The sequence below is a fragment of the Maylandia zebra genome, linkage group LG20 (assembly GCF_041146795.1).
Source record: "Maylandia zebra isolate NMK-2024a linkage group LG20, Mzebra_GT3a, whole genome shotgun sequence".
In the NCBI taxonomy this organism is placed as follows: domain Eukaryota; kingdom Metazoa; phylum Chordata; class Actinopteri; order Cichliformes; family Cichlidae; genus Maylandia; species Maylandia zebra.
The window spans coordinates 4,796,014-4,822,486 of record NC_135186.1 but is presented as its reverse complement, the minus strand read 5'-3'; the positions used below and the strand labels follow the sequence as shown (position 1 = coordinate 4,822,486).

General features: G+C 42.0%; 2 protein-coding genes across 5 annotated transcripts; one reads left to right on the top strand and one right to left on the bottom strand.

Annotated features, from left to right (window-relative positions):
• The first annotated feature begins 4,678 nt into the window (after positions 1-4,678).
• On the top strand, positions 4,679-6,270 carry LOC112436652 (uncharacterized). Of its 2 annotated transcripts, XM_076878059.1 has the most exons (6): positions 4,679-5,036; positions 5,593-5,654; positions 5,731-5,793; positions 5,878-5,937; positions 6,020-6,151; positions 6,234-6,270. In XM_076878059.1, the coding sequence occupies exons 1-6, from the start codon at positions 4,844-4,846 to the stop codon at positions 6,252-6,254; spliced, it is 531 nt and encodes a 176-aa protein (XP_076734174.1). In that variant the 5' UTR covers positions 4,679-4,843; the 3' UTR covers positions 6,255-6,270. The 2 variants fall into 2 exon arrangements, with proteins under 2 accessions (XP_076734174.1, XP_076734173.1); XM_076878058.1 differs by having other exon boundaries at positions 6,020-6,270.
• Positions 6,271-11,709: 5,439 nt separating this feature from the next.
• Positions 11,710-26,370, bottom strand: klhl17 (kelch-like family member 17). 3 transcript variants are annotated; one of them, XM_012919919.4, is made up of 12 exons: positions 26,143-26,370; positions 22,308-22,572; positions 21,484-21,605; positions 21,153-21,374; positions 18,643-18,759; positions 18,307-18,538; positions 17,736-17,880; positions 17,352-17,519; positions 17,168-17,256; positions 16,945-17,018; positions 16,624-16,805; positions 11,710-14,132 (listed from the first exon to the last, which is right to left on the bottom strand). In XM_012919919.4, the coding sequence occupies exons 2-12, from the start codon at positions 22,519-22,521 to the stop codon at positions 13,904-13,906; spliced, it is 1,794 nt and encodes a 597-aa protein (XP_012775373.1). In that variant the 5' UTR covers positions 22,522-22,572; positions 26,143-26,370; the 3' UTR covers positions 11,710-13,903. The 3 variants fall into 3 exon arrangements, with proteins under 3 accessions (XP_012775373.1, XP_012775372.1, XP_004554263.1); XM_012919918.5 differs by lacking the exon at positions 26,143-26,370 and adding an exon at positions 25,367-25,956; XM_004554206.5 differs by lacking the exon at positions 26,143-26,370 and adding an exon at positions 25,367-25,953 and having other exon boundaries at positions 18,325-18,538.
• Between the last annotated feature and the right edge of the window lie 103 nt (positions 26,371-26,473).

The following is a 26,473-nucleotide window of genomic DNA, read 5'->3' as shown; positions in this document are numbered from 1 at the left end:
CTTGCTATTTTGTATGAATGATACAATGGTGTGAATGTTTAATAAAATACATTTGAGTTTGTAATTGAGGAATAGAATAAGCCATATGACAAAGGGAGTTATGAAAACAAAAAAGGGATTAAAGTAGTTTTAAAAAGAGTGACTTAGGAGTGCTCTCGTACTGAGTGATCAAAACCAGTGATAACTGTAGAAAGAAATAACATAATTTAATGAGTTGGTGATGTTTAAACATATGTTTCTGTTGTTACAGCTTTTTGAGAGTATGCAGTATGCAAATTAGTTGGAGTGAGTGGTGACGTAGGAGCTTCCTGTGTGTGTGTGACTGAGGAAGTGACTTTCAGACGAGGAAGCATGGCAGACAAGAGAAGTATAGATTTGGGTAGGAAATAGTTTATAGTTTAGTGATTATACGTTGTCGAAAGGGGGTGATTTTTGTTTGCAAATTGTGTGGTTTTAATGAGACTTTCGGTGTATTGAGGAGGTGAAATTATGTGATTGGTGTTTTTGTTTTTAATAGAGGGAGTTTTAGGAAACATGGACATGTCTGGGAGGGGCCCATTATTTTGTAACAGTGCACTTAAAGAAAACCTGTCAGGTGATTTTGTTTTGTTTTTATGAGCTAACAGTCAGCTCTATTTTTTCATTTCTGTTTTAAGCAGGCCTGCAACAGTGAATAACGGCGCTGAAAATTCTCGGGAAGAGCAAATATAAGGCGGCTTTCCAGATTACAATTGGCTGAGGAGAAAGCTACCTGGGGACTGATCAAGGTCGTAAGTCCCTGTAAAAAGGATTTTATGCGAGTCAATCCAGTCCAAAAGCATAAGGAAATATTTCCCTATGGAAAATAAAAAATGACTGAGCTTATTTTGCTGAGGGTGGAGAATCTGACGCGGGAAGCTCCACTATCAGCAAATACATGGTGTGACTGCATGTGAGTGAATGTGTGACTGCATGTGAGTGAATGTGTGAATAAATGTGGACAGACAATTTGTTTTTACCAGAGAAAATTTGTTGACTGGGGTTAGATTATGGGATTATAGTATATTGTTGGGAGAATGCCAAATGCTAAAGGGGAAATATTTTTTGATGTAACTCAGTTATCATTAATTGAAGAAACACATGACTGATAACTGTTCTGTTTTAAGTTTATTTTTATGACATAGATTGGATCATGAGTGGGGAAACTGAGCATTTTAAGTTTTGTATAGTATCTTGACACATGAAATGTATCAAGATAAAGGGGGGTTTAGGGTTTAATAATTTAATTGTTTAATAATTTAGGATCATTTCAGGACCTTTTGGGTTTTTGATCATTTGGATATGGTAAAACTGAAACTGTTATTTTTAAGTTAAGGTTAAAGGATTAAAGTGAACTTGTCACGGTTTGCAGGCCAAGCCGTGTGGAGTTGTAGAAAAGGACCCAAAAGGCGGCAGCTCTGGTGTAGGTGAATATTTATTTACAACGGTGGGCACAAAACAGCACTGGTGGAAAAACAAGAAACCGGAAACCTAAACTGGGTAAGCTAATAACACAAACCAGAAACAAGGATGCAGGGAGGTCCGGGGAAATACACAAGAGACGCAGGGAGACCGAGGGGAAACAACACAGACGAACCAGCAACTACCATAATAGAAGACACAACTTAAATACACCCAGAGAACACAGGGAGATTACACACAGGTGGGGAACACAGGTGACACTGATAAACATAACGAGACAGGGCAGGAGTGAACACAACATTACGCATACTGACGAGAGACTGTCAAAGTAAAACAGGAAGTACACAGAGGTTCAGACAGGAGGAGAGAAAGCACGGGGAGAACACAGACATAACAGGCTGGGGAAAACATGGAATAAACACAAAGAGAGACGAGAGCTCATGAATAGACAGAGGGGCACAAGGGGGTAAGAGTCACAAAGGGAAAAACACTTAGGGAACACCACAAGAGGACACCTCAGAAAACCTGGCCTAAATAAGGAGCGAAAATACAAGGAACCAAGAATACTGGGCCAACATGGCCCAGGACCAAGACAGAACTGAATCCTGTTTAGAAGATACAATGCCGGTTTTTCAAAGCTGTGAATAAGTCTTAGAGGGAAAATTAGTGAGGGTTGAAGGAGTAGAACAGCTTTGATTTCTTTTTGATTTCTAGAAGTAGTGGTTATAATGTAGGCGTACACATACAGATATTACATAGGAGGTATTTTTAGGATAAAGGGGAGAGCTTGTAAATAGAAATGATTTTATACATATTGCATTTTTTGATATGAGTTATTGAAGTTATTGAAGGATTGCACACGCTTACAGACACAGAGTTAAGAAACACACATGACAGTATTGATTCCAGGCAAAAGGCCTTAAATTCATTTAGCTTTTGACTGAACTTAAAAGAAGGACCAAAGAGGAAGGAAAGCATATATTTTGGTTAAGTCTGATAAACTAGAATTAGGAGGTATTGTTACAGTAAAGGAGCAAAATGAAATAAAAAGCCTATACCAAAAACGGGTTATAACATAGGAAATGTGAGGTTTTAAAATGAAGTTAGTGTTAACACATAGGAGTTGTTTCAAGGCAGCATTTAGCTATGATGAAATGTATACAGGAGTAATTGCTAATATGCTTAAACTTAATTGATTAAAGTGGTTGTTTTCTTTTGGAGTAGAGGAACTTGCAGCAGCGACAATTTGTGCACAGGATGTTGATGATCAGATAAGGGAAAAATAGAGCGAGCAACCGGACGTGAAAGCAGGGCTTAAAGAGTTTTAAAGTGATGAGGAACGTTGAAGAATATATATACATATAAGTCAATAAGTTAAGAAGATAATTAGGATCAGGCTTTTGATTAAAGAGTCCCAGAAAGGATAAGTTAGGGAGATGCAAGAAAAGGTGTTTTGTTTCCTTTACAGAAGATCTCGGCGACCACAGGAGGGGCGAGGATCCTGGAGATCTCGAGGTCCGAGACCACCAGAGAGGGTCTGAGCGAGGACACAATGTATTGCGACCTCTGGTGTTCCAGAGGTCGTGAGAGGGAGTGTGGAGCAGGGAAATTATTTTACTGCTATTGTTAAATAATTGTCATCATTACCATTGCATTAATAATATAATCTGGAGTTTATATTGCATTCAGGGGTTAAACAGTGTCTCTTTCAGAAAGACTGAGTTGCAGGCTGACAGGAAGTTGTATGCAGAAGTGAAAGCAGGAAGTTATTTTGAGCAGCAGGCTAAGACGAGGCTTTAACAATGTAACAGATAGCTTTAAGAAGGCTTTAAGGTTTTATGCATACAGGTATTAAATTAACTTTGTATTCCAGGTGCAGTTATAACTATTTTATACATATTGCATATCTGTGCTTATTTGAGTTGATGTTCAGGTTCTTTAAAGGTCTTAAGCTTCATCTAGTGAGAGTGTCTAGATGATCCATGCTGAGGGAAAACTAGAACATAGAAGGAATTGCAATACATGCTTACAAAACACTTATATATCAGATCATTTTATATTAAGCTTTTAAGTAGAGGTTCTTGATTAAAACATTTATTTAGTAGAAGACATACACATAGTCTCAGTGAGCCTCTGGTCTGGTAAAAGGTCAGAAGTGCAACAGGTGAAGAGGTGACACAAAGAGCATGTGAGGTCGTGACACACACACACATAGAGTTAAATTTATTTAGAGGAGAGATTACTCATGTCTGGTTGTAACTGCAAAATTGTCTCGGTAAAAGAGGAACCGTTCCTTGTTGTCTCGGCAAGAAAGAGGAACAAGACAAGAACTGAAAGGTAGACAGGAAGGGCTAGCCATGAAAATAGAAGATGATTTTCTAGGTGAAAAGTCATGATGATGTTGATCTGATCTATGTATAAAATGTACCGGTGACGCATGAAGGGGCGTCAGTAAACAAACCCTGATGCTATAAAATATCTGTTCATGCTTTGATTAAGTCGAGGACTACTGGCTGTCTGCGTACAGAGTGTCTTCCCACACGTGTGTTCATTAAAATCATTGTTGGACCAAGATCCTCCAGACCATGGGTGGTTTGTACTCTCCTTCCTCAACTTTGAATCTTAACATTAGGATGATTCGTTCACTGTGCTCAGATGACCTCCACAGTTACCAGGGCCCTGTTTCAGGAAGCCGGTTTAGAAAACTCAGAGTGAAAAACGATACGCAGGGTTGAGTAACCCCGAACTGTCCAACTCGGAATATTCGGTTTCAGAAAGGCTGATAACAATTAGTTCAGTCAACGCGGAGTTGCTACAACCCCAAGTTAAGCACGCGCACGAGGATACATAAAGCCCCGATCAGTGGAGCACAGATTAAGCGAGTCACCATGGAGACGGAGGGAAAGAAGGCGCGGTCGACGTATTTCACAGCGCTCGAGGCGGAAATTCTGATGGCAGCATATGCCGACAGCATGCACATCATGCAGAAAAAAAGTAACACAGCCGCAGCTGCAAAGGAAAGGGAGCATGCATGGCAAAACATAGCCGACAGAGTCAATGCGTGAGTGTTAATTTAAACATTGATCTAGGGATTTCCACCCATATAACACGTTATTTTATCATATGTCATTCTATTTATGTTATACATTTTATTTTGTGATGTGATGTGAGCGCAGGTGCAACCCAACAGGCCCCAAACGTTCCTGGCAGCAAGTAAAAATGAAATATAAAAATATAGTCCAAACAGGTAAGGTGTAATTGTATTATGAGCCATAGTGCTTGGTCTGTGTGTCCTATGTAAATCAATTGCAGTTAGAGGCTACAGTAATATACCACCTGTAAGCACATATTGAAATTATCTGAGCACATCACAAGTACACATTTGCCTACTCTGTATGCCCAAATGTGTGCCGTCACAGCCAACAGAAAAAAAGCGGAGGCCCGAAAAACAGGTGGGGGTCCTCCACCACCACCACCCACAGAGGCTGAGCAGTTGGCCCTCAGCCAAAACAGTGGGCGCCCTGTGGCTGAAGGCATCTCTGCGGGGACATCCTCTGTGGCAACAACCCCACAAGACACAAGTGCCTACATAAGGGGTAAATCCAAAACAATACATGGCGTGCATACATCCATTCTGCACAGTCACCTTGACCAAAATGAACTATGTCGTAGTGAAGTTACTGTCCTACTGACAGAGAATGACAGTCATCAAACAGTTAGGTGAATAAACAACACTGAGACACTTGGAAACTGTTAACGTGCTGCACGGGTGAGGGCCCAGGGAGAGACTCACACACACCGAGCTGCAGTGGTACGTCTTTATTATGAGCATAGCAGTGTCCTTTAATTTTGCATACATGCGTGTGTGTGTGTTAACCTCCCACAGGGTGAGCTCCCTGTTCCCAGAGACAGAGCGAGTAGTACATTCCGTACCTTTCCCAATAAGTGTAACATATGAACATATACCTCAATGCAACATAAAGCTCATAAAAGCGTTTCCACCCTGACACCTACTGATTTTGCCTTCCCTCAGTGTCGGTTGTCTCTGAGAGCATACTGACAATGAGGTGTATGGTGATTGGTATGTCTGGTAATTGCCATTTGCGCCCACATAAGTCATGAGTGACCTGTATGAACCCCATATTCTTCCAGTTGACGGTGATGGTGTACTGCATCTGGTGCAGCCCCCTGTTGAGCCAGACCGACATGCAGTTGTGAGTACTCGTAATACTCCACAGACTACATGTGTCAACAGTAGAACAGCAATGTTGTTAAATGTCTCCACCACAGGCACATGATGACGAAACAGTGACAGCTGCTACAGAGGAGGCCGCAACAGAGCCACACTATGAGGTATACAGTGTACAGTGGAAAATATAACAACTGACGACAATGTGGTACTATGATGACACCATGGACTTACTATGTCCCCGGCAGAGTGATGCTGGAAATGAAGAGGAAGAGGGTCCAGCCACTCCTACAACGAACCTTTCCACAGTGGGTTGTTCAGCACTGATTTACAACCAACCTAAGTAGGCATGTACTATGGATGCCAATGCTATGTCCCTTGTTGCAATAGCTCCCTGTGAAGCAGCTGTATAAGACATATCTGGCCAGGAAGATACAGAAGTGCGACATGGAAATGGTGCACCTCCAGCTGCAGATCCAAAAGTCGAAGCTGGAGATTGTACTGCTGGAACAACAGTTAAGGGTGGGTGGAGTGATCATAGATGGACGAATCATGTCAGTGTTTGTACAACATACTAATATACGCATTTATTCTTTGTGTACAGGACATACAGGGTGACCAATAAAGGCAGTTGACCACAGTATCTGTGTATTTGTCTTGTAACATGTTGGGTTGACGGGTCACAGGAAATGGTTGTGGCATATGGTGTCTCTGACTGCTCTTCCATCCTGTACGTTCGTGGGTGGGTCAGGATGTTCATCGTGTGGATCACTGCTGTTGTCTGGTTCAGCTGGACACTGTTCACCTCTAATCGTGGCAATGTTGTGTAGGATCACACATGCCACAATGATGTCACATGCCCTTTCTGGGGTGACCCTGAGTCCACGAAGGCACTGGAACCGGGCCTTGAGCATTGCGATGGTCATTTCAACTCTGGCCCGTGTCCTGCAATGGGCCAGATTATAACGCTGCTGTGGGCCCGGTTCAGGGTCAGGGTAAGGGGTGAGCAAATAGGGTAGACATGGGTACCCCCTATCACCAAGCAGGTGGCCAGTGAACTCTCCTAGGACAGAAGAATACATGTCAGTGCAAACGTCCCTGTGGCAATTGGTCTCTGTATATTTCACAGTTACTTCGACCCACCATGTCCAAATTTTGTGCTCAGTGTACATTCACAGAATATTTGTGAGTCATGTACAGAGCCTGGCCACTTGGCTTCCACATTTGTGATGATGTTGGCAGCATCACATATGATCTGCCCAGTGCAGAGAACACATATTAGCATCCATTACCATGATGCCATCACTTGTTGGTGTGAAATGCTACAGGGAATTATGTACCTGTACATTGATGCTGTGGACGGACTTCCTGTTCACATAGTCTCCTTCATTTGCTGAGGGTGCAATGATTGGGATGTGGGTGCCATCTATACAGCCAATCACGCCTGGGAACCCTGGAAATTTATGTACCATTTGAGTGGTAGTTCACGTATCACCACATCATGCATTGAGTTTTGTTCATCCTGATACCTGCAATTTTGTGGAATCCCTCTTTGATAAATCTTGTGGGTCTGTGACCGGGGAACACCACAAACGAGTGCAGGAGACGTTTCAGTGCAACTGTAACATTCCTGACTGCCCGACAGACGGTAGCCTTGGAAACGTGCTCAGCGTCACCGATATTGTACAGAAAGCTCCCGTTTGCAAAGAAACGGAGTGCGGTACAAAGAATATGTAATGGACTGAGCGCATGTCCACGATGTGTCACATGCGCAATATATGGCCTGAGGATGTTATCCAAATAACTTATTGATTGTGCTGAGACACGGTAACGTTCGCACAGGAAATCATCAGGTAATGATAAGATGTCCATACGCGCTCTGATCACTCTCTCCCGGCGGAGTGCTCTGCGGAGAATTTGGGCTTCAAGATCTACTGGCTCTTCAAGGAAGGGACACGCCATGTCTGACACTTCCTGCTGTCAGGTTTCCGACAAAGAGGCGGGGTCAGTCAGGGTTAGTTGTAGTAAACCTGCTAGGGGGCAGGTTAGCTTCACGGCGTGTGTCGTCATAGTGACTCACTGAGGCTTCAGCTGAACTCGCTTTGTGAAACCGAAAACCCAGAGTTTTCGTTAACTCAGGGTATACTTACTCAGTTTTTCCACTAAACCGGCTTCCTGAAACAGGGCCCGGTGTTCTGGGAATCCATCCTACCTGACAAACCATCCTACCCGTTGTTTCTACGCATGCGCACAACACGACATTCAGTGGCGAACCATCCTACCTATGTGAATATAAGCTACTAACATACTCTGATGGGTACGATTAAGTGCCAAACCGTCCTACCTTTGTGAATGTGACGTACAAGCATACTTTAACAGCTAAAATTAAGTGGCGAACCATCCTACCTCTGTGAATATGAGCTAGAAGCATAATTTTACAGCTAGAATTCAGTGGCAAACCATCTTACCTTTGTTAATAACAGCTAGACACATACTCTGACGGGTAAAATTATGTGCCAAACCATGCTACCTTTGTGAATGTGACCTACAAGCATTCTTTAACGGCTAAAATGAAGTGGCAAACCGTCTTGACTTTATAATTATGAGCTACAAGCATACTCTGATGGGCAAAGTTAAGTGGCAAACCCTCATACCTACTTACATTTGTGCTGGAATGACTCTGTGACAGCAGAAATGTGCATAAACTACTTACGGTAGGACGTTTTGCCAAAGTAGGACGTTTTGTCAGAACACCGGATCTTAATCCAGTAGAGCACCTTTGGGTGGAACAAGAGATTGTCATCACGCATGTGCAAACGATAAATCTGCAGCACCCGTGTGAAGCTCAATATGGACCAAAATGTGAGTGAGGAATGTTTCCAGCACCTTGTTGAATCCACCCAATAATTGGGATAATTAAGGCGTTTCTGAGGAAAACAGGGGTCCTAGTACTGGTGCGTGTACCTAAAGAAGTGGCCAGTGAGTGTATAATCAAATGAGAATCTAAAAGCAAATCTAAAGCATTTGCATTTACGATATGAACTGCAGCTTTATCTTGCTCTCCTGTTTCTCTTTCAAATCGTTTAAATCTACGTCTTCATTACTTTTGCTTTTGGGGCTTCGCACACAATAATTTTCCTGTTTTGCTATCGGACATCTTTGTCCTTGACTTTGATTTATCGTAAAAATACTGTAAATATTATTAGTTGGTACTCTGATTTGTGCCATGTGTTCCTGTTGTTTGAATTGTGATATATGGCAGCTTCACATGACAGCACTTGACTTTAAAAGCTTAATAAAAAATCAGCTAGCAACTAGCTCCAAAGCAAAAGTAGCAGTTTGTTATGGTCAATTTCTCAGATTTTACTCACTTGCTTAATTTAAGAACTTTTTGTGTTTTTTAAGTTAAAACACACACAAAAGAATTTTTCCCATGAACAATCAGCAAGTGTTTAAAAAAACTGATTACATTGAAGCATCATGTTTTGGATTTCATATGATTTTAAATATATATATATATATATATATAAAAGTGACTTCCAGATAACAGAAAGCCTTATAGAGATGTTCTATGGTTTAGTTCTCCAGCTTAAATGATTATTTAGGTAGCAGTTAAATGCTAGCTAACTCAAACGGCCTTACTCTCAGTGCTGAAAGAAAAGAAGAGTTTTTACAGTGAACTTTATGTCTCCAACTGAGCACACAATTTGTTCTTGGATTTAAGGATTTAAGACCTTCCACATCATTTCTTTGGATTGCCATGGGCTATAAGTCAGTCTTTGATGCGGCTGAAAGAGTCAAAAAGTGTATCAGCCCCCTCACAGTAGGTGCAGTAATCCAAGTTGACACTGCAGCCCTTTCAGAGAAGGTGACAGCATCTCTGTGGCTTGTTAAAGGCTGTGCGGAGGCTGACACCAGGGGAAAAGGAGATGCTGCAGTGGTAGGAATGCTGGGAGGACAGACGGCCCCCCAGATCAGCTGTAGCAGCTCTTCCAGAGTGAGCACATTCGACCAGACAGACTGTAAAGTCGTTAGCGTCCTGATAGCAGCAGAGCTGACAGAACTTTCCATCTACCGTTGACTTCTGAACTACAAGTTAAGCTCAACATTACTGAATAATGTTAACAGTATAGCTGAGGTTTGCAACCCCCCCCCCCAACAATACCCACCAGTATTTGTAGTGTTGCGTATACATGATGGTGCCACGCAGTGAGCATGTGTGTTACAATCTGGGCCCACATTTTTTAGCTTGTGCTTGTTTATTTCTTGGTAAATTGTCTCTATTAGAAAGAAGGTGGCAACCATCAGCAGATCATGTTGAAATTAAAGACAAACATGAAGCAGGTTGTAGACTTAAAACGAGCAACGCCCATCTCTGATGGTTTTTAGGTTTCTTTGTGGAAATTTATATATTAGAGATCAGTCATTGCACTGAATAAAAAACGCATTGTGTGTTCAGATATGACTGAGTTTAGACTGACAACAAACTTTCCAGGTCATGCTTCTCATGTCTCCTTCCATACTCATCTTCATATGTACTTCCTCAGAAGTGCACCCTGGTTTGGAAAGCAGTACCCCACAATTCAGATTTTCTTGGCTACCTGGCTAATGCGTACTGTCCAAAGAATAAGAATGGTTTTATTTTAAAAAACAAAAGACCAACCCATAATATATAATCAGTATGATTTGATACTGTTCTTTGCAAAGACAGGAACAAAAAAAAACCCAACATATTTTTAAATCCACCTTTCTAAAGTTCAGGTGTTTGATTGAGGTGAAATGTCCCTTTAATATCAGTACCAGTATGTACAATTTCAAATGTATCTATTTAACAGTCATCAGTAACAAAAAGCAGCCTGCAGCATCACCCACAATAAACCTGCAGTCATTTTCAAATTTATTAACGTGCTTAAATTAGTCTAAGACCTTTTTGTCATTTCTGATAGGTAGACTTTGTTATTTTCAGAAAAAGGTTATTATAGTGAACATACATGAGGTTATGTTATATATCATCAAGCAAGCACAGAGATCTCCATCTCATCCTACTGTGGTTATAAGACAGCCGTAGGCGTTTTACATCTTATTCTGAATGCGTTTTGGAAGAGTACGAGTTTATGGGGCCGTGTGTGTGCAGACGCAGTCACAGGTGTTAATGCCATGTGACTGAGGTCAAGACGGGTAAAGTGAGAGTGTTCAGCTGTCCACGTAGATCACTGTGAAAGAGCAGTATGTTGGGAATGGACCAGAGAACTGTGTAGAGTGATCCTAGCAACAAACTGTTAGAAACACAACTGTTACTCTGTGTGTGTGTCAGTCAGTTTTTATTAGGAAACAACATACACCTACTATTCCGAGTGTCACAGTGCTCCCAGCGCCATAAACGTCATGCCTTTTTTTGTTGTTGTTTGTCTTTGATAAATGGAGAGCTGCATTGTTTACATGTGATGGTATCGAGTACACCGTTGCTAAAGAATAAATATGTGCATGCAATTAGGTTTCATAATTTCCTGGACAAAGACAATTTTTGCATTTCTTCTTCTGCACACCACCACAGTGGACTTTTAAAATGAAGTGCAGTACACGAGCTGTATAAACAAGTTTTAATATGAATCATATTTGCTGCCTTATTTTATTTTTGATGATGTAGAACTCTCAAAAACTCCTGTATCAAATATGATTACCTGTTTAGGAATTACAGACATTTTTTGACAAACTAACATAATTTTAACATAATTAAATATTTATTATTTAATTATAAGGATAGTTTTTAAATACTCCTGTTTAATAATGCTTTGCGGTCACTGAAAGCCTGAAGTCTAGGACCCATGGACATCACCACATGCAGATGGTCTGCCAGGCCTTTAAGCTTTAAACCCCTTGAATTAAAGCTGAGAGTCTGCACGTCAGTCACATGTTTAATTAAAAATGCACGGTGGTGAACTATCCAATAATTTATGGACACAACTGTAGGGACCATTTATACATGGACGGGTAAACCTTTGCTCTTCAGTTACAACTTTTCATTTTGTATGTCACTTGCAACCAGTTGTTTCTGTGTGTGTTTGAAATCACCAGAACAATTTTCACCTTTGAAAACATGTTTATTCATTTTTTAAAGTGTATAGTATTGCTCCATTTGGCAACAGTGCAAAATCCAACATTTTAAAGTCCATCATAAATAAGAAACATACCATAAATAAATATCACCACATTTAACACAAACTTTAAAAAAAAGAAGAAGCTACAGTCACATAAAATTGCACAAATAGATGTAAGATATCTTAAGCAATCTTTCTATGTACATTTGGATCCACAGAATGGAGGCTAAAGTCTTGTGTGGTTTTGTGCACCTTTTGTCTTTAAAGTCTGTCCCTGCCTTGTATCGACTTCATCACAGCGTCTCTATAAGGCCATCACGACTCCAACTCTACGAGCGTCCGCACTTACACAGAAATTAAAACGCAAGGTTGTTTTAGATAAACAGAAAAGGTTCAACAAAAATCCTTCAAAATAAGGAAAAAAGGCAACTTCTCAGAAGTTTGGAAAGGTTAACACTGCACGACACGTGAAATGAACCCAGGTCCCATTTACTTTAGACATGCAGGTGAGATTCCCAAATCACCCACAACAGGTTCAGTGACATTATATTTGTGGTTAATCATACGGCATATATGATGAGGTAATAAAAAAGGGAATATGACAGCACCAAGTGTCAACAACATTACTGATTAGTGTCAAGTGTTGGCATACTGAAGCTAAACTAGACCTTTCTGCTTTGACTGAATTCCAGGATGATATCCACTTCCACATTTTTGGAAAAAACTGATCAAGAAGCAGGATTAAAAACAGTATAGATTTCTTTCATTGAGTGGTCAGCAGGTTTGCGAGCGATTAAAGCCTTTGTCACAAATGCAGTGTCAAATGCGGTCATGCTTATGGCAGTGAAGAAATATTTAGAAATGCAAAACGAAGGCCGCATTTCGAGATGCAACAGGAGAAACTCTACCCCTCTCATGCTTTAGACATTCTTTGTCATATCCACTGATGATATGCACATCACACATCTAAATAAATATATTAAAAACACTCTGAAGTAGGCATAGGTCGGATCTCCTTTCCTCCCTAAGCATATTTAAAACAGAATATATATTAGCATTTATACATTTTTATAAATACATATACTTTATCATCTCTGTTTTATATCTTTAAAAAAAGAAAAAAAGAAAATGGATCCAAACTCATTTACAGTTTTGAGGGCCTAGCTTTTCTATGCTGTTGGTGTCCATGCGCTCTTGCAGTGAGGGTTTACAACATTGCCTGTTACTGCCACCTAGTGTGGCAAAGCAGCACTACAATATATATATTTTTTCCTATCTTGTTGGTGCCAGTACATAAACATGCATGGTACAACCAGTAAAAATCTACATTCCAAAATAAATCATTCAGCTTTTCTCTCTCTCTCTTTTGTTTTTTTTAAATACATTATTGCAAAACCTCTGGGTGTCAAAGAAAAACCTTGCAGCGAGACCGCAACATCAAACCAAATACATTTACATCACATACGACAGAATTAAGGGGCCACCGTGTTTTTAGGTGTGTCAAACACCAGAGCGGTGGGAAATTTTTTTATTTTTATTTATTTATTTATTTTTAAAAGTGGAGCTTTGAAGAACGATTGGTCAATGTTCACATATGGGAGGGAGCCGGTATCTTTATGGCTATACAGTGGAGGTACTAAGGCCAGATATAGTGTAGTCCAGAATTAAGGGGAATATTGAAAACAGCCAGATTGTTAGAGGAAATTTAGAACATGCAATGCAGTAAGCCCAGTTTTTGTTCATTCAACCTCAAATTAATATAATCAATGAGGCTAAGAATGTATCTGAAGCTGCAAATGCACAAAACTGAAAGTTTTGTTGATTTTTTAAAAGGACTTTTTGTTGATATAATAAAAAATTTACTTGTGAAATACTGTACATTACAGTTTCCTATAATCAGTGAAAACAACATAGATCTTTAAATCCATTACCAGCATGTTTGTTTGTATTTTAATTCTGGTGCACTAATCTTCACCAAAACTGCCACTAATTCTGAAGCACACTACACCGAGGCCTCAGCCCATCTGTTCCCCTCGCCTCCACACATTTACCTGTCCAACCACCAGCGCTCTTCCTCCTCATCTTCTTTGTTTCAAACAGAGCAGTTGCGTCTCTTCCCAGAGCCAGTCTGGGCTGTAGCAGCAGAGGCTGAGGTCAGCCAAACAATGACCCCGTGTCAAAGGCTGGTGGAAGAAACCGAGAGGGTGGGCGAGGAAGGTGGCGGGAAGTTCAGGAGCTCCAGCACAGCCACACCCACGCTGCTGCGCCGTGTGAACATGCAGGAGGCTGCGACCCATTTATTGCTGCGTGGGTTGTACTTTTCAATGGAGTTGAGACTGGAGCTGCCATCATTGCCTCCCACTGCGTATAACCAGCCATCCATTGCCACCAGGTCATGAGTGCTCCTGGAAGGGAAAAAGACTATTTAAATGTGTAAGTTCTCACATATATTTAATATGATGTGTGCAAGTCGCTACTGCTGAAACGGACAAAGAAACAAATAGCAAATTCATGTGGTCTGAAACCACAGCTAAAAGCTGCAGTGTTCAAAGAGAAGAGAAGCAATTGGGACACCCAATGACCAGTGTACTGGCTTAGCCTTTGGATGAAACTGTCAATTTTGGGGACTTGTGGTGTTGCCAATTTTCTCTCCATCGTTTCTTTTTAAAAGTAAAATAGAAGGATAATGAAAATGAATCAGCGTCAGACAATGTCCAATAGTTATCAGATGAAATTTGGCATCTAGCATTTCTCATTTGCTCTCCACACAGACATGCAACCAAAGCCTCCTCAAAGGCCATTAGTCAATGCCACTCAAATTTTAAGATAAAAGTGGAAACCAGAAAGTTTCTGCTGTCTCTTACCTATAGATGTTATATAATCATATACACAAGCTGTTTACAGAGCTTTTCACACGACTCTGTGCAGTCCTATGGTTAAGCACTCCCTTACTGCTTCCACAGGAAATAAGCTAAGCAGCAGCCAGGTGCTGATGATGAATTGCACTTTGATCATCAGCAAGTTTGCGCACCTCTATAAAAGCAGCAACGTTTGGCAGTTTGCTGCCTGAAGCATTCAGGTGTTTGTTAACACATTGCCACAATTGCCCAAGTGAAGATGTCCCAGCAAATTCACATAAAAGTCAGGCCGTGAAAAAAAAAAAATAAAAAATACAAGAACTTTGTCTCAGATGCTGCAGGCCTCAGCATGTTAAATGTTAAAGTTTATGACAGTAAAATTTAAAAATGTGAACACGTGCGGCTTGTTTGGAACGATTTTCTATAAAAAGAACCAGGTGACATGGCTTTGGTTTGCAAAGACGAACCTAAACAAACTACAAGACTTCAGGAACAATGAACTTTGGACAGACAAAATTACTGCCGTAAACACGGTATATCCATTCAAACATCTCACGCCACAGTCAAGCATGGTAGTGGAGGGGTGGTGATTGGGGCTCGTTTTGCAACCACAGGACCTGGACACCTTGCAGTTATTGAGTCAAACATGAACTTTTACAAAAAAAACTACAAGAGGGTTTCAAAAACCACACAGGACTGTCGCTACCAAAAACCTTAATGTAACATAATGTGTATATGAGCCTGTTGCAGTGCTTGGGTAACACAACTCTGTTTAATATTTAGCTTTGGGGATTAAAGCAACCTGACATGGCACAGACCTTTAAAAAGCAGTACTTTTTGAACATCTATACTTAATTCTTAATCAAAGCAAATGATCGGTGTAAAAAATAAATAATTTAAAAAAGAAACATTTTCTGCGCTTAAAGAGGACTTGGAACAAATTTGGTTTTAATGTTCATTTCAAATATCCCCGTCGTGACCGTAACACAATGAGATGATTTTGGACAAGACTATTATTCTACAATGTCTCCCACACCAGCACACGTTAGAAGTGGCTATAGCGTGTGACACATTAGTAGCCAGTACAGTGTGATTGTTTTGGACTGTGGAAATGGAGCCTCTCAGCAACTGGATAAGAAAAGAACTCCAAGGCACACAGCTGATTAATGCCATGGGTTATTCATGGAGCTGCACAGTCAACTGTTGTCAGGTTTTTCTGCTCCTACAACACAATGACTCATACATAACCAAGTGTGCGTGTGCGGATGCATAAGTGTGTCTGCCCTGGGAAAGAGCAAATCTGCCGATGCTATCACAAATCCTCAACAGCTACATCTCCAAATCTTCCTCCCTGCTGCAGATCCTGTGACAATACAATGCTGCGAGCGTGCGTGCACGTATGCCTTTGTTGATAATCACTTGCAAGATGAGTTTCAGCTTTCATCTTCTAAGAAAATTAAAACATAAAAACTCTGTTGTGGAAAATAGGCCACTTGATGTTTATGCCTTAAGAAGGTTTTGGCAGCACAAGGGGAAAAAAAATCCTCCAAATGCCCCGACACCCGAGCCTTTTGCACACAGCGAACTAATTGCAGCCGAGATACTATTCTGACAAGCTACATACAGACAGAGCTACAGATATTTTTTCAGCTTTTCAAAGAAGATGGTTTTATCTCTTTATTTAGGTTAGAGTAAAACTGAGGCTTGGCCTGTGGTGCTTCTCAAATCCTTTCAGCAAGGTGTCGTGCTTGTTAGAAGCACAAAAATAAGGATAAAAGCTGGACAGCGCTAAAAAAACCAAAACAAAAAAAACCCACAGAGGCTGTTTCCATATTCTTCACTCCCAGCTGAAGTTATGCAGGCGTAAAGGGAGAACTGGGTCATCCTGCTGGCTCAGTTGGCTAAAGGTGTGTTTAATTTATTACCTAGAATTCATCCCAGATTTTTTTCTCATCTCTTCTCTTTCTGCCTCTTACGGTGCAGCATAATGTAAAAAAAACAAACCATAACCTCTGTTCTCTTTGTAAATGTGGCTAACCTGCGTATATTCATGGCGGCAACTCCTTCCCAGGTGTTGGTCTTGGGGTTGAAGCGCTCCACTGAGTTCAGGCAGCTGGTGCCATCATTGCCTCCTGCGACGTAAAGCATGCCGTCGAGCACGGCCACCCCGGCACTGCTGCGTCGACTCAACATGTTGGCGATGGCGGTCCACGTGTTGCTCTATTCAGCCAATCAAGAGACCGAGCACATATTCACACAGCAGATTCATTTGTACCGTTTCACTCTGTCTACAGCATCCAGTCTAGGTAAACCTGGCAACAGACGAGTTTTTCTAATGATAAATTTAACAGCTGTATACCTGGGGGTCATATTTCTCCACTGTTGCGAGATGTGAGGAGCTGTCATAACCTCCCACCGCATACAAGCTGCCATCTGGAGGGGAAAAGGGAGTAAATACTGAGAATGTAAATATTAGCGGTCGCATACCGAGATGGCAACTCCCTCTTGATGTGAGTTATTAAAATACAAACAGTGAAAAGTAAATACAGGAGCACAGCTTGGTTTTTTTTGCCAGTACCTACCCAGAGTTGCTACTCGAACATATCTCCTACGAGTGCTCATAGCAGCGATTGAGGTCCATGTGCTGGTCAGAGGGTCGTACCTCTCCGCACTAAAAGAAGAGGTGAAAAAAGACAGATGCTCACGTGTATTTAATTCAGCTTAAAATGATCAGTAATCATCAGCATAATAACAGGCTGTGCATACCTATTGAGACAGGAAGCTCCATCATAACCCCCCGCAGCGTACAGCAGGCCATGCAGGACAGCTACGCCTAGACAGCTCCGTCGTGTTCCCATGGAAACCTCAGGTTGCCAGGAGTTAGTGATAGGGTCATAGGACTCCACGGTTGCAAGGTCAGAGGTGCCGTCATAGCTAAAGAGAGCGACACGGATATAAATGAATGCACAACTTTGCAACAAACGGTGAACATACAAGATAAAAAGTTGCTTTGCATGGAAGAAAGCTCTCACCAGCTTATCGAGCAAATGCAAATTATCCACAAATTCTGCTTCCCCTCAAATCACACAATGTAATGTTTGAGTAACAAATAACTTTTTAGGGTCAAACGCTGCGATTATTATCACCTACCCTCCAACAGCGTATAGTCTGTTCCCAATTGCTGCCACGCCCACCCGTGCCCGCCGAGTGGACATGGACGCCACCATGTGCCAACGGTCTGTTCTGGTGTCGTACGCCTCGCAGTCTCCGTGGATAGCAAACAAGCTGCCACCACCTGGGAAAGAACAAACATACACTAAAAAAAATGAGGAAAAATGCTTTGAGCAAAAACGCAAATGTCATCAGGAGGATGGTGACATGAGAAAACGAGGACTTCAACTTCGGGTTTTTAAAAGGAGTGAAAATGAAATGTGTTTACAGTCATTTCAAACAGCAACGCTAGAAGTTAAAAATGAGGGAGGAGAAATATTAGAGCCTCACAGCCTCCAATCATAGTGGGTGTAAAGGTCAGATTGTTCATTTTGGAAACAGTCGATGGAGACACATCTGACGTGTGTGTGTGAGTGTGTGTGTACACAGGCGCACTATTCAAGTTCCAACATGCAGTTCACACAGAATAAAAAAATGCTGGCATTTGTAAAAATCATGAGTGACTGGTGAGCTAGAGATGTGTGTGGTCCAAGTGTACCCTAATGGGTACCTTCAGATGCACACTGACCAACGGCGAAGAGCACAGGGCTGGCGCCTTCACAGCGTCGTGGGCGCGTCCGGCTGTTGCTTAAGACACCCCTCTGCTCCGGCATCAGGTGATACTTTAGGGCCTCGATTAGCAGGTCTTTGCACTCCGAGTGGTGACGCACCAGCAGCTCCGTGTCTACGTTGCTCATCAGAAAGTCTCGCCTCAACAATGGCAGCCGCACGCACTTCATCAGCTAGCGAAGACAGTGGGAGAGTGGGTGATGAGCGGGTGGCGCTACATAGAGTTAAACAACAAAAAGGGGAATGGTTTCCATGTTACCCACCCCAAACGACTTACCCAAGGTACATGTTGCCTGCGTCCATCTATATCATGTTTTACCCAACTCAACACGGCTCGGTACACTTCTTCCTCAGATGGCACATTGAGATTGTCACTGGAGATCAAATCTAGGACCTGGATCGCAAAGACAAAGCATATAGGAAGAGTGAAATTATACTATCGCTTACAACTTTATATTATTCTTTTATTTTTTATTTTTTTTTAAATCATAGTGTATCAACTTGGACCGTTGAAAAGCATTTGCAGAATACTTTCTTGTGGTTGTAGAAATCGGCACACAGGAAGTAATTTGCATGGGTCACAGACCGTGTTAGTTCCTGTATATAGTGACTTCAGCTGAAGTCTTGCATCTCCTTTTGTTTTGCTTGATTTGTTGTCTCAATTCAAAATGAAAAAAAGGATGACTCAATAAAGCACGACTCTGACATCGTGCACACTTCGCTTGTGCATTATATTACAGCCTGTGTGTGTGCACGTGAGCCGTGATACAGTTTAAGTAATAGTTTAAGCTACCACTTCTTCAATTGTGCATCTGTGGCACAACGAATGCTGGACTCTGAGTGGCTGGCTGGCAGTGTTCCCAGCCCAAGCCTAAGCTGGCAGGGCTGGGTGGGACCAAGGAAGCCAGCTGCTGCTGCTGCTGTCTTGCCTGGCCAGATCAGAGCAAAACCCTCCCAGGAACAGCCTCCTCTAATCCAGAGTCACACACAGAAATACTGCTGATGCCACTGCCCCACCCTGCAGTCCCTCCTACCACTGCATGCACATAGTGCATCAAATTAACTCCAGAATGTGTGGGTGCATATGGAGAAAAACGCCTTTACTGCCTTTTCATAGCATGGCAGCACGATTGAGGGACATATGAGCGCCACTGTGTCAAAGTACTCATGTCTTCATAAGCTAAACGCAGTAATTAGGAGGAATCTGTCGACTGTTGTCTTCAAAATGTCACGCATACGACTCTACATCACCAAATTTGGCAAGTCACAATCCTGTCGTGCCTTGCCACTTCCTCCAGAGAACATCAGAAGAAATATGGGGCATATTTCACAGCTCTGTGAGCTTGGAGTCCTGTAGAGCAGCCAGTACATAAATCCTGATCTGGTGCAGATTTATGACAGTCACAGAACAGCTGCAGACACGACAGTGGAGTAAGCCAAGAGAAAGAGAGAGACAGAAGAACAGGAATGAAGAAAATGGCCTATTTTTAATCTGCTTTTATGCAGCTTAAGTTTCAGTGTTTTAATGGACTGTGCCCACACACTGCAGATTCAGTCTCTGGGCTTTGAAGGCCAGATACAGAGGGATGCTTAGTGTGTTACTCTGGTGGAACAACATCGCTTTAGGACTGTGGGAATTGTTATTTAAAGAGTGAGAAAATAACAGGAAAGGGATGGTAGTAGCAGTTTGTTAATTTTCTTCAACTTCCTTTTAATTTGCTGTTACCTTCTTAAACATTTCATCTAAGAGAATATATATTTTCTCAATTCTTTAGATGTTACAGTGAGCCCCTGCCTGAAACAAAAACATGATGTGCCTCTGTGGGCTTTTAGAAGCTGTCTGATATCATGAACACCAATTTTTAAAAAAAACCACGAATTGCTCTAAAAGTTTAAAAATAAAAACATGTAAACTTTGTACTCAGGTAGGTGTGTTTAAACTGCAGGAAACAGGAAGTTTAAATAACCCAACAGCAGCACTACTTTATTCTTTAGCATGCCAGGAATAGACTAATACCAACACATAAATGTCAAATACAATATGCCAGGATGTCCCGCTGGATTTTGTATCACTTTGCAGTAAGAAGCTAGCGTATGTTTCTGCCTTTTCTGCTACAATTTTGGGCAACAACTTTTTAAAAAATATTTTCACTCCTTCGGGATCTACTCCAAAAAGGACTTTGCAGTTCTTGTTAGCCAAACATTGCCCTCTTCACAGGTAACTGATAGCAGTGTTTGGCTGCTGAGCAGCTCATTTGACCAGGGTTATATTCTTTCCCAAGGCCCAGCATTCCTTACATCGCTCTAAAATAATAAATGGGTACACCTACAAGATGCATTTCTCTTAAAACGTTGGTTAAAACAAGCAAAAGAAAATTGAACCAAAATAGAAACCATTATTGTTACGTCAGAGGAGCAAACACTGCTGTTAGCTCTCTAAACAGCACAGCAGCTGTGGAAATGTCACTGGCTTTGCCTAATTACCACTTCCCAGACAGGAACCAGAGTGCTGCCACCGCTGAGCCCTGCTAATGAATAAGTGATAGTTTGGCTTAGCCGACTTGCCAGATGACAAAACTGCAGAAGACAGTGAAAACAGGCAGGAGAAAAAGTTTCTCTAGTGAATGTCAAAAGCACACAACTTCCCCGTGGCATGTTGATGCGGTTTAAAAAAGAAAAAGCTGTGCTTGTGTACACATTATGCTGGGGAAAAATTATAGATGTAAGCATTGCTGCGTGTCCTTTGTGCTTTGGCATTATTCATGATAGATTAATCATCACCCCTACCTGTTTCAGTGGCAGCAGCATGAACTCCTCAGTCTTGGACACCTCCACAAAGTGCTGCAGGACATACTTGTGTGCTGACTTGAGCAGGTCGCTGCAGGAGTGTGTGTCAGCGAAGCCTCGGATGCCCAGGCAGTTTGAGGGGTCCAGCTGGCTGAGGAGGAACTTACAGCAGGCGTCCCGCACCCCATTGAGCTGCAACAGGCTCGCTGCTGGGAGCAGTGTCTACAACAGGTGGAAACGCAAAGTCTGTTAATTTTTTTGTGCCATATGAAAAAGAAAGCAAAAAGTGGTTTAGCAGTTGTGTATGTGAATCTTAAAACGTCAAGCCTACCTGCACATTTCCTTCCCCGACCACAATCTCTGCTGTGTAGGCATACTGGATCAGCTGCTCCAAAGCCTGAGGGTCAATGTCGTGAAGGGTCACGTGGGTCTGACGGCTCTCAGACATCTCATCTGCGTGGCCGCACAGAATGAGATCAGATTAATTTTAACAAATTACACCGAGTAAAGCTCCAGCTGATAGCAAAACTCCTCCCTCTTCAATCATACTGACACATGGCATCTCATAGCATTTACAGCACTGCTGCAAAATGTCAGCACAGCTCATTTGTTACCGTTTATTAAATCAGTCGTTTCAAGTGTGTGAGATTTTTGAAATTCCTGGATATAAACACTCTCTCTCCCACAGAACTAAGCCTGGAGCTTCTACAGTAACAGTCACGAGCTTCATCGACTCATAGTTAGACAACCTCACAAACACCTCTGCTGAGGTTTTCTGTTAAAATAGCTTAATTAGGGACTCTGTCAGATGACATGAAGTCTAGCAGCTGAGTCTCCAGGCAAATGACTGTCTGGAGACACACAGCATCCTCACAAAGGGCTAGTGTTTGGGAGGAAATCTGACTTACACACACCTCACATGACCACCTGTGCCCCAGACAGGAATAGGTGGAAGGAAGCGATGATGCTGAAAGGATGGAACAGCCATAACGGCACGCACCCACGCAAAAACAAGTTCTAATGTAAACAAACTCAAACAACAGAGAAAAATAGTTTGCAGTTTGAGTTTGTCATGCCACTTGCTCATCTTTGTTAACTTCAGGGACAGTATACAGTATATGCATCATCAAGGTCCATAACACAGACTGAACTTACTGGTAAACATAGCGTGGAAGTATGGACTGCAGGACGCCAGCACCACTTTGTGCGCCTTGATTTCTTTGTTGGAGACATGAAGGACGATGTCACATAGCAAGCCACGCTGTCGCATCCGGTTCATGGACACGAAGGAGTCGTGGTAGTGGCGCTTTGAGTTGTGCGAGATGCTGTGGCCATCACGGTTGAGCAGCTGCATGCCCCCCTCCATCATGGTGCCTGACGTTGCGGTCGTGGGCTCGTGCCTGGGCCACACTCTTGGCAACTGAAACGTCAAGAAAAGCTTTTTAATGTCGGCCAATACTAATATCATCATCATAATAAAATCCTTTTTTTGGGGGGTAGACAAAAGTCTTGGCTTTGCTTATCTATAGGGAGTGAGCCGTTATGACAGGTGTCCTGGGCAATCATTATACAGTTATAGCACCCATCCTGTCGGCTATGACAGGAAGTCCTGCCAGCATGACAGAAATCTGAGTACAATCACAAAGTGTAGTAGGATGGATGGCCTGATTATTTCACATTCAGTCTCAGGAATGATTAGATCTCACTATGACACACCAGAGAGTTTCAAAAGATGGACATTATGGATGAGCCTGCCATCAAATCAGTGTGATCCATCCTGACTTGCAATTTAATTGGACCACATTTAGCTGTGAACTCCCCCACTCTGCTCTTGAATGGAAGAACACACTTCTGCATGTTGCATAACTGTCATCACGCAGCATCTTAGAAGTTGTTGTCTGATGAATATGTAGTGACCAGATGAGGAAACCAGATTGAAGCAAGAGTAGAAAACCACAGGCCAAGAACAGACTGATTCTTAAACAAAACAAAATATAATGCACTAACTCCGATGCAGTGATACCTTAAAAGTGTGAAAGGCTTATAAGCAGAAGCTGACTATGGGGTTGGGGAGGCCACGCTATCAAAAATATAACCTTCATACTCATTTGCAGCTCCACGTTTGTAACCTTTGAAGAATAGCTTTCAAATAATTCTTATTTATCTAATGCAGCTAAAAAAAGGATTATTTATCTGGGATGAACAGGACCCTGGAGCCCACAATTCATCCCATAAACTGTATATAACGCATACACAGACTAACGCATACACACACATAATGCCTTTAATTTAAAAAAAAAAAAAAAAAAAAGGGGGGGGGGGGGGGCAGGGATAGCTCAGTAGGTAGAGTGGTTGGCCCATGACCGGAAGGTCGGGGGTTCGACTCCACTGAACAACTACCCTGAGGTACCCCTGAGCAAGGTACCGTCCCCATAGCATTGGTGGCTGCCCACTGCTTCACTGGGTGAATGGGTTAAATGCAGAGGAGTAATTTCCCTACGGGGACTAACACATGCATATACACACACACACACACACACACACACACACACACACACACACATATGAAAGATGGACACAGCCAGCACAACATCACTACCATCTTTTCCATTTGAAACCTGACCTGACAAGCGAGGAGTGGATGTGAGTGTGAAACAGAGGAACACTGAATTCTTGCTGGCAAGTGATTTGCAAGTATTTAGCCACTGAGCAGACGCTGGTTCGCCCTGCGTTCAGACGAATAATTAAAATGTGGCTACAAGGGGCTCTCCCTCAAGCTCCTTCCCTTGCCTGGGAACCCTTCAATGTTCCCCTGGATAAGATCGTAGGATGTGGCTTAAGAGACCAACTTCTCGGCTTAGACTGCTGCCCCTACGACCCAGCCCCAGATAAACACCGAAACACTATTTTACATGCTCTTCTTTTAAATCAATTGATCTGACTGGCCTTCTGATTGGACTGCTCTTTGCAAAACATACGGTCTGAACAGCCGGTTTGGTGGGGCTGCTCTTCTCACAGCCAGAGGTGCTGTATCAGAGATGACAATATTTAGAATATCAGCCAAAAGTGAAAAAGAAATCACAGTAACCACACATTTAGACTTTTTTTTTTTTTGCTTAAATATATTAGCTGTACTTAGACTGATGTCATTATTTTAAACTTTGCTGTTATTTAATGTGAGCATTCACAGGTGTAGAAGAACTTATATGATTGAAAATAAAGGAATATATGTGATATATGTTTAAACTTTAATGATAAAGAAGGATTCTTAAACTACAGGACCCCTGATAAGTGTGGTCATTGCCTGCAGGACCTTACAGCCACACACATTAAACAAATAAATAAAAATCACACATACCTTAGGATATCTATTTAATACACCAAGCTGGAACATTCCCTTTGAACCACCACATACAAACAGCCTCTGTATGCTTTATTTAGACATATGACAGGAGGTTTACAATCTTGAGTTAATCAGAGCAATTATGCAACAAGCAGAATCTCATCAGGAGAGAATATTGACCAGTTTGAAGTCCAAGAAGTGCAATGCTCAATGCTGAAACCCATTGTACCATTTTTCCTGATTATGTTAAGTTTCACATGACTGTCAAATAAGCAGTTCCCTGTTATGATCAGTACATCCTAATAACGGCTCTGTCGCTTTCAATTCAACACTCTTCCCCCATCCCACCGAGCACCATCTCAAATGTCATCACAGCTGCCTGGCTACTACCCCTGGGTCCCATTTTCCAAAACACAATAGCCCATTAAAAAAAACAAAAACACGCACACCAGCCATGTTCCTCTATGAGGGAACAATCTGCTCTCATGCCCAAGGGAATAGTAAGAGACAATGCTGGAAAATGAGACATGGAAACACGGGATGTTGTGGTAGATGTGAAAACAACTGTCACAGTTAAACTAACAAACTGAAACACTTGTCCTGTTCATCTGAGGCTTGTTTCTCCCTTTATCGTCTCTACCCCCAAACCCTGGCTGGTATCCACACAGAGGCTGAGTTGCTCCTTGATAAATAGTGCCTGCACAATCCTGCTGAATGCACAATTTCATTGGGGGACACAGGGATGTTCCTATCCAAATATCACTATGTGATATACGGAAACCCCAACCCCCACTCCATCAGCACTGAATAAGAGCATATGTCAGCTGCAGCAGCGGCAATAGGAAAGAAAATGAATGTATAATGGCTTTACCGGTGGTTGTTTTGCAGTTATCCTTGAAGACAGTGTGTTCCAGGAGGTAAGGGGAGATGAATGAAGAGCTGTCGCAGTCAGAAGGCTCTAAAATCCTATCACCGTCTACTTATCGGTCCATATTGTGACTCGAGCATAGGAAATATGAAGAAAGCCTCTGTTTTGTGCTGTATGTGCTTGACGTCAATGCAAAAAAAGAGCTGCCTGAAAGCTGACATCGGTCTGTTAAGGTGACGCTGTAATTGTCGAAGCCGAAGGTAGCAAGGCTTGCTCATGCTGTTAAATTTTAATACGTTAAAAAGGAAGACATGGTTGAAAAACACCGGTATGTCATTTCAAATGACCAACCGGCAAACTAATGCAGTGAATGTTCAGTTTACGAGCCCACAGACACACGCGACCTTAAGCCACCACTTTTGTCTTGTCGGAACACGGAAGTGTGTTCGACGTATCCGTCTGTGCTACTGTGAAAGGCGGAGTTTTCAGTGACGCGCTGTGATTGGCCACAATATGAAACATACCCCGTTTTGGTTAGCCCGGAAAATAAAATGAAACATAACTACAAACGTGTTCAATAATGCACAGCTTCTGTAATTTTTTCCTCGTTATTTACGTGCAAATTATACACTTATCACCCTACTACTGACGTAAAATAAGCACCCTGTCTTTATTATCTCTACGTGAGATAGCCAGTGATTCTAAATAAGCTGTCTATGAAGCTAGCCGCTAAGGTAACGTTAGCTAACCTGAAAAAAATTAAAGCACAGGGTACTCACGACCAGCCGTCGTCGGTGTCGATGCGATGACAGCAGTGACTTCCTTCGGTTTGTAAGCTTGCCCAGCTTTGAGGCCGTGCAAAGTAACGTTTAAAAAATACTGTACTCCTCTCTGGATATTTGGCTTCCTGTGTCTGGTAAATGCAGCTGAACATTTTATTTAAACCTCACGTGTTGCATCAAAACAGTGTCCGATCTTGCACGCGCAAGAAAATTTCGAGGTTTCCGTGAACGCACTACCGTATATTTGTTTTAAATAATCAGTTGATTATTTGTTCACTGTATTTGTGCCGACTTTACTTTCATCAAAAACTAAACAAATAAAGTTTGT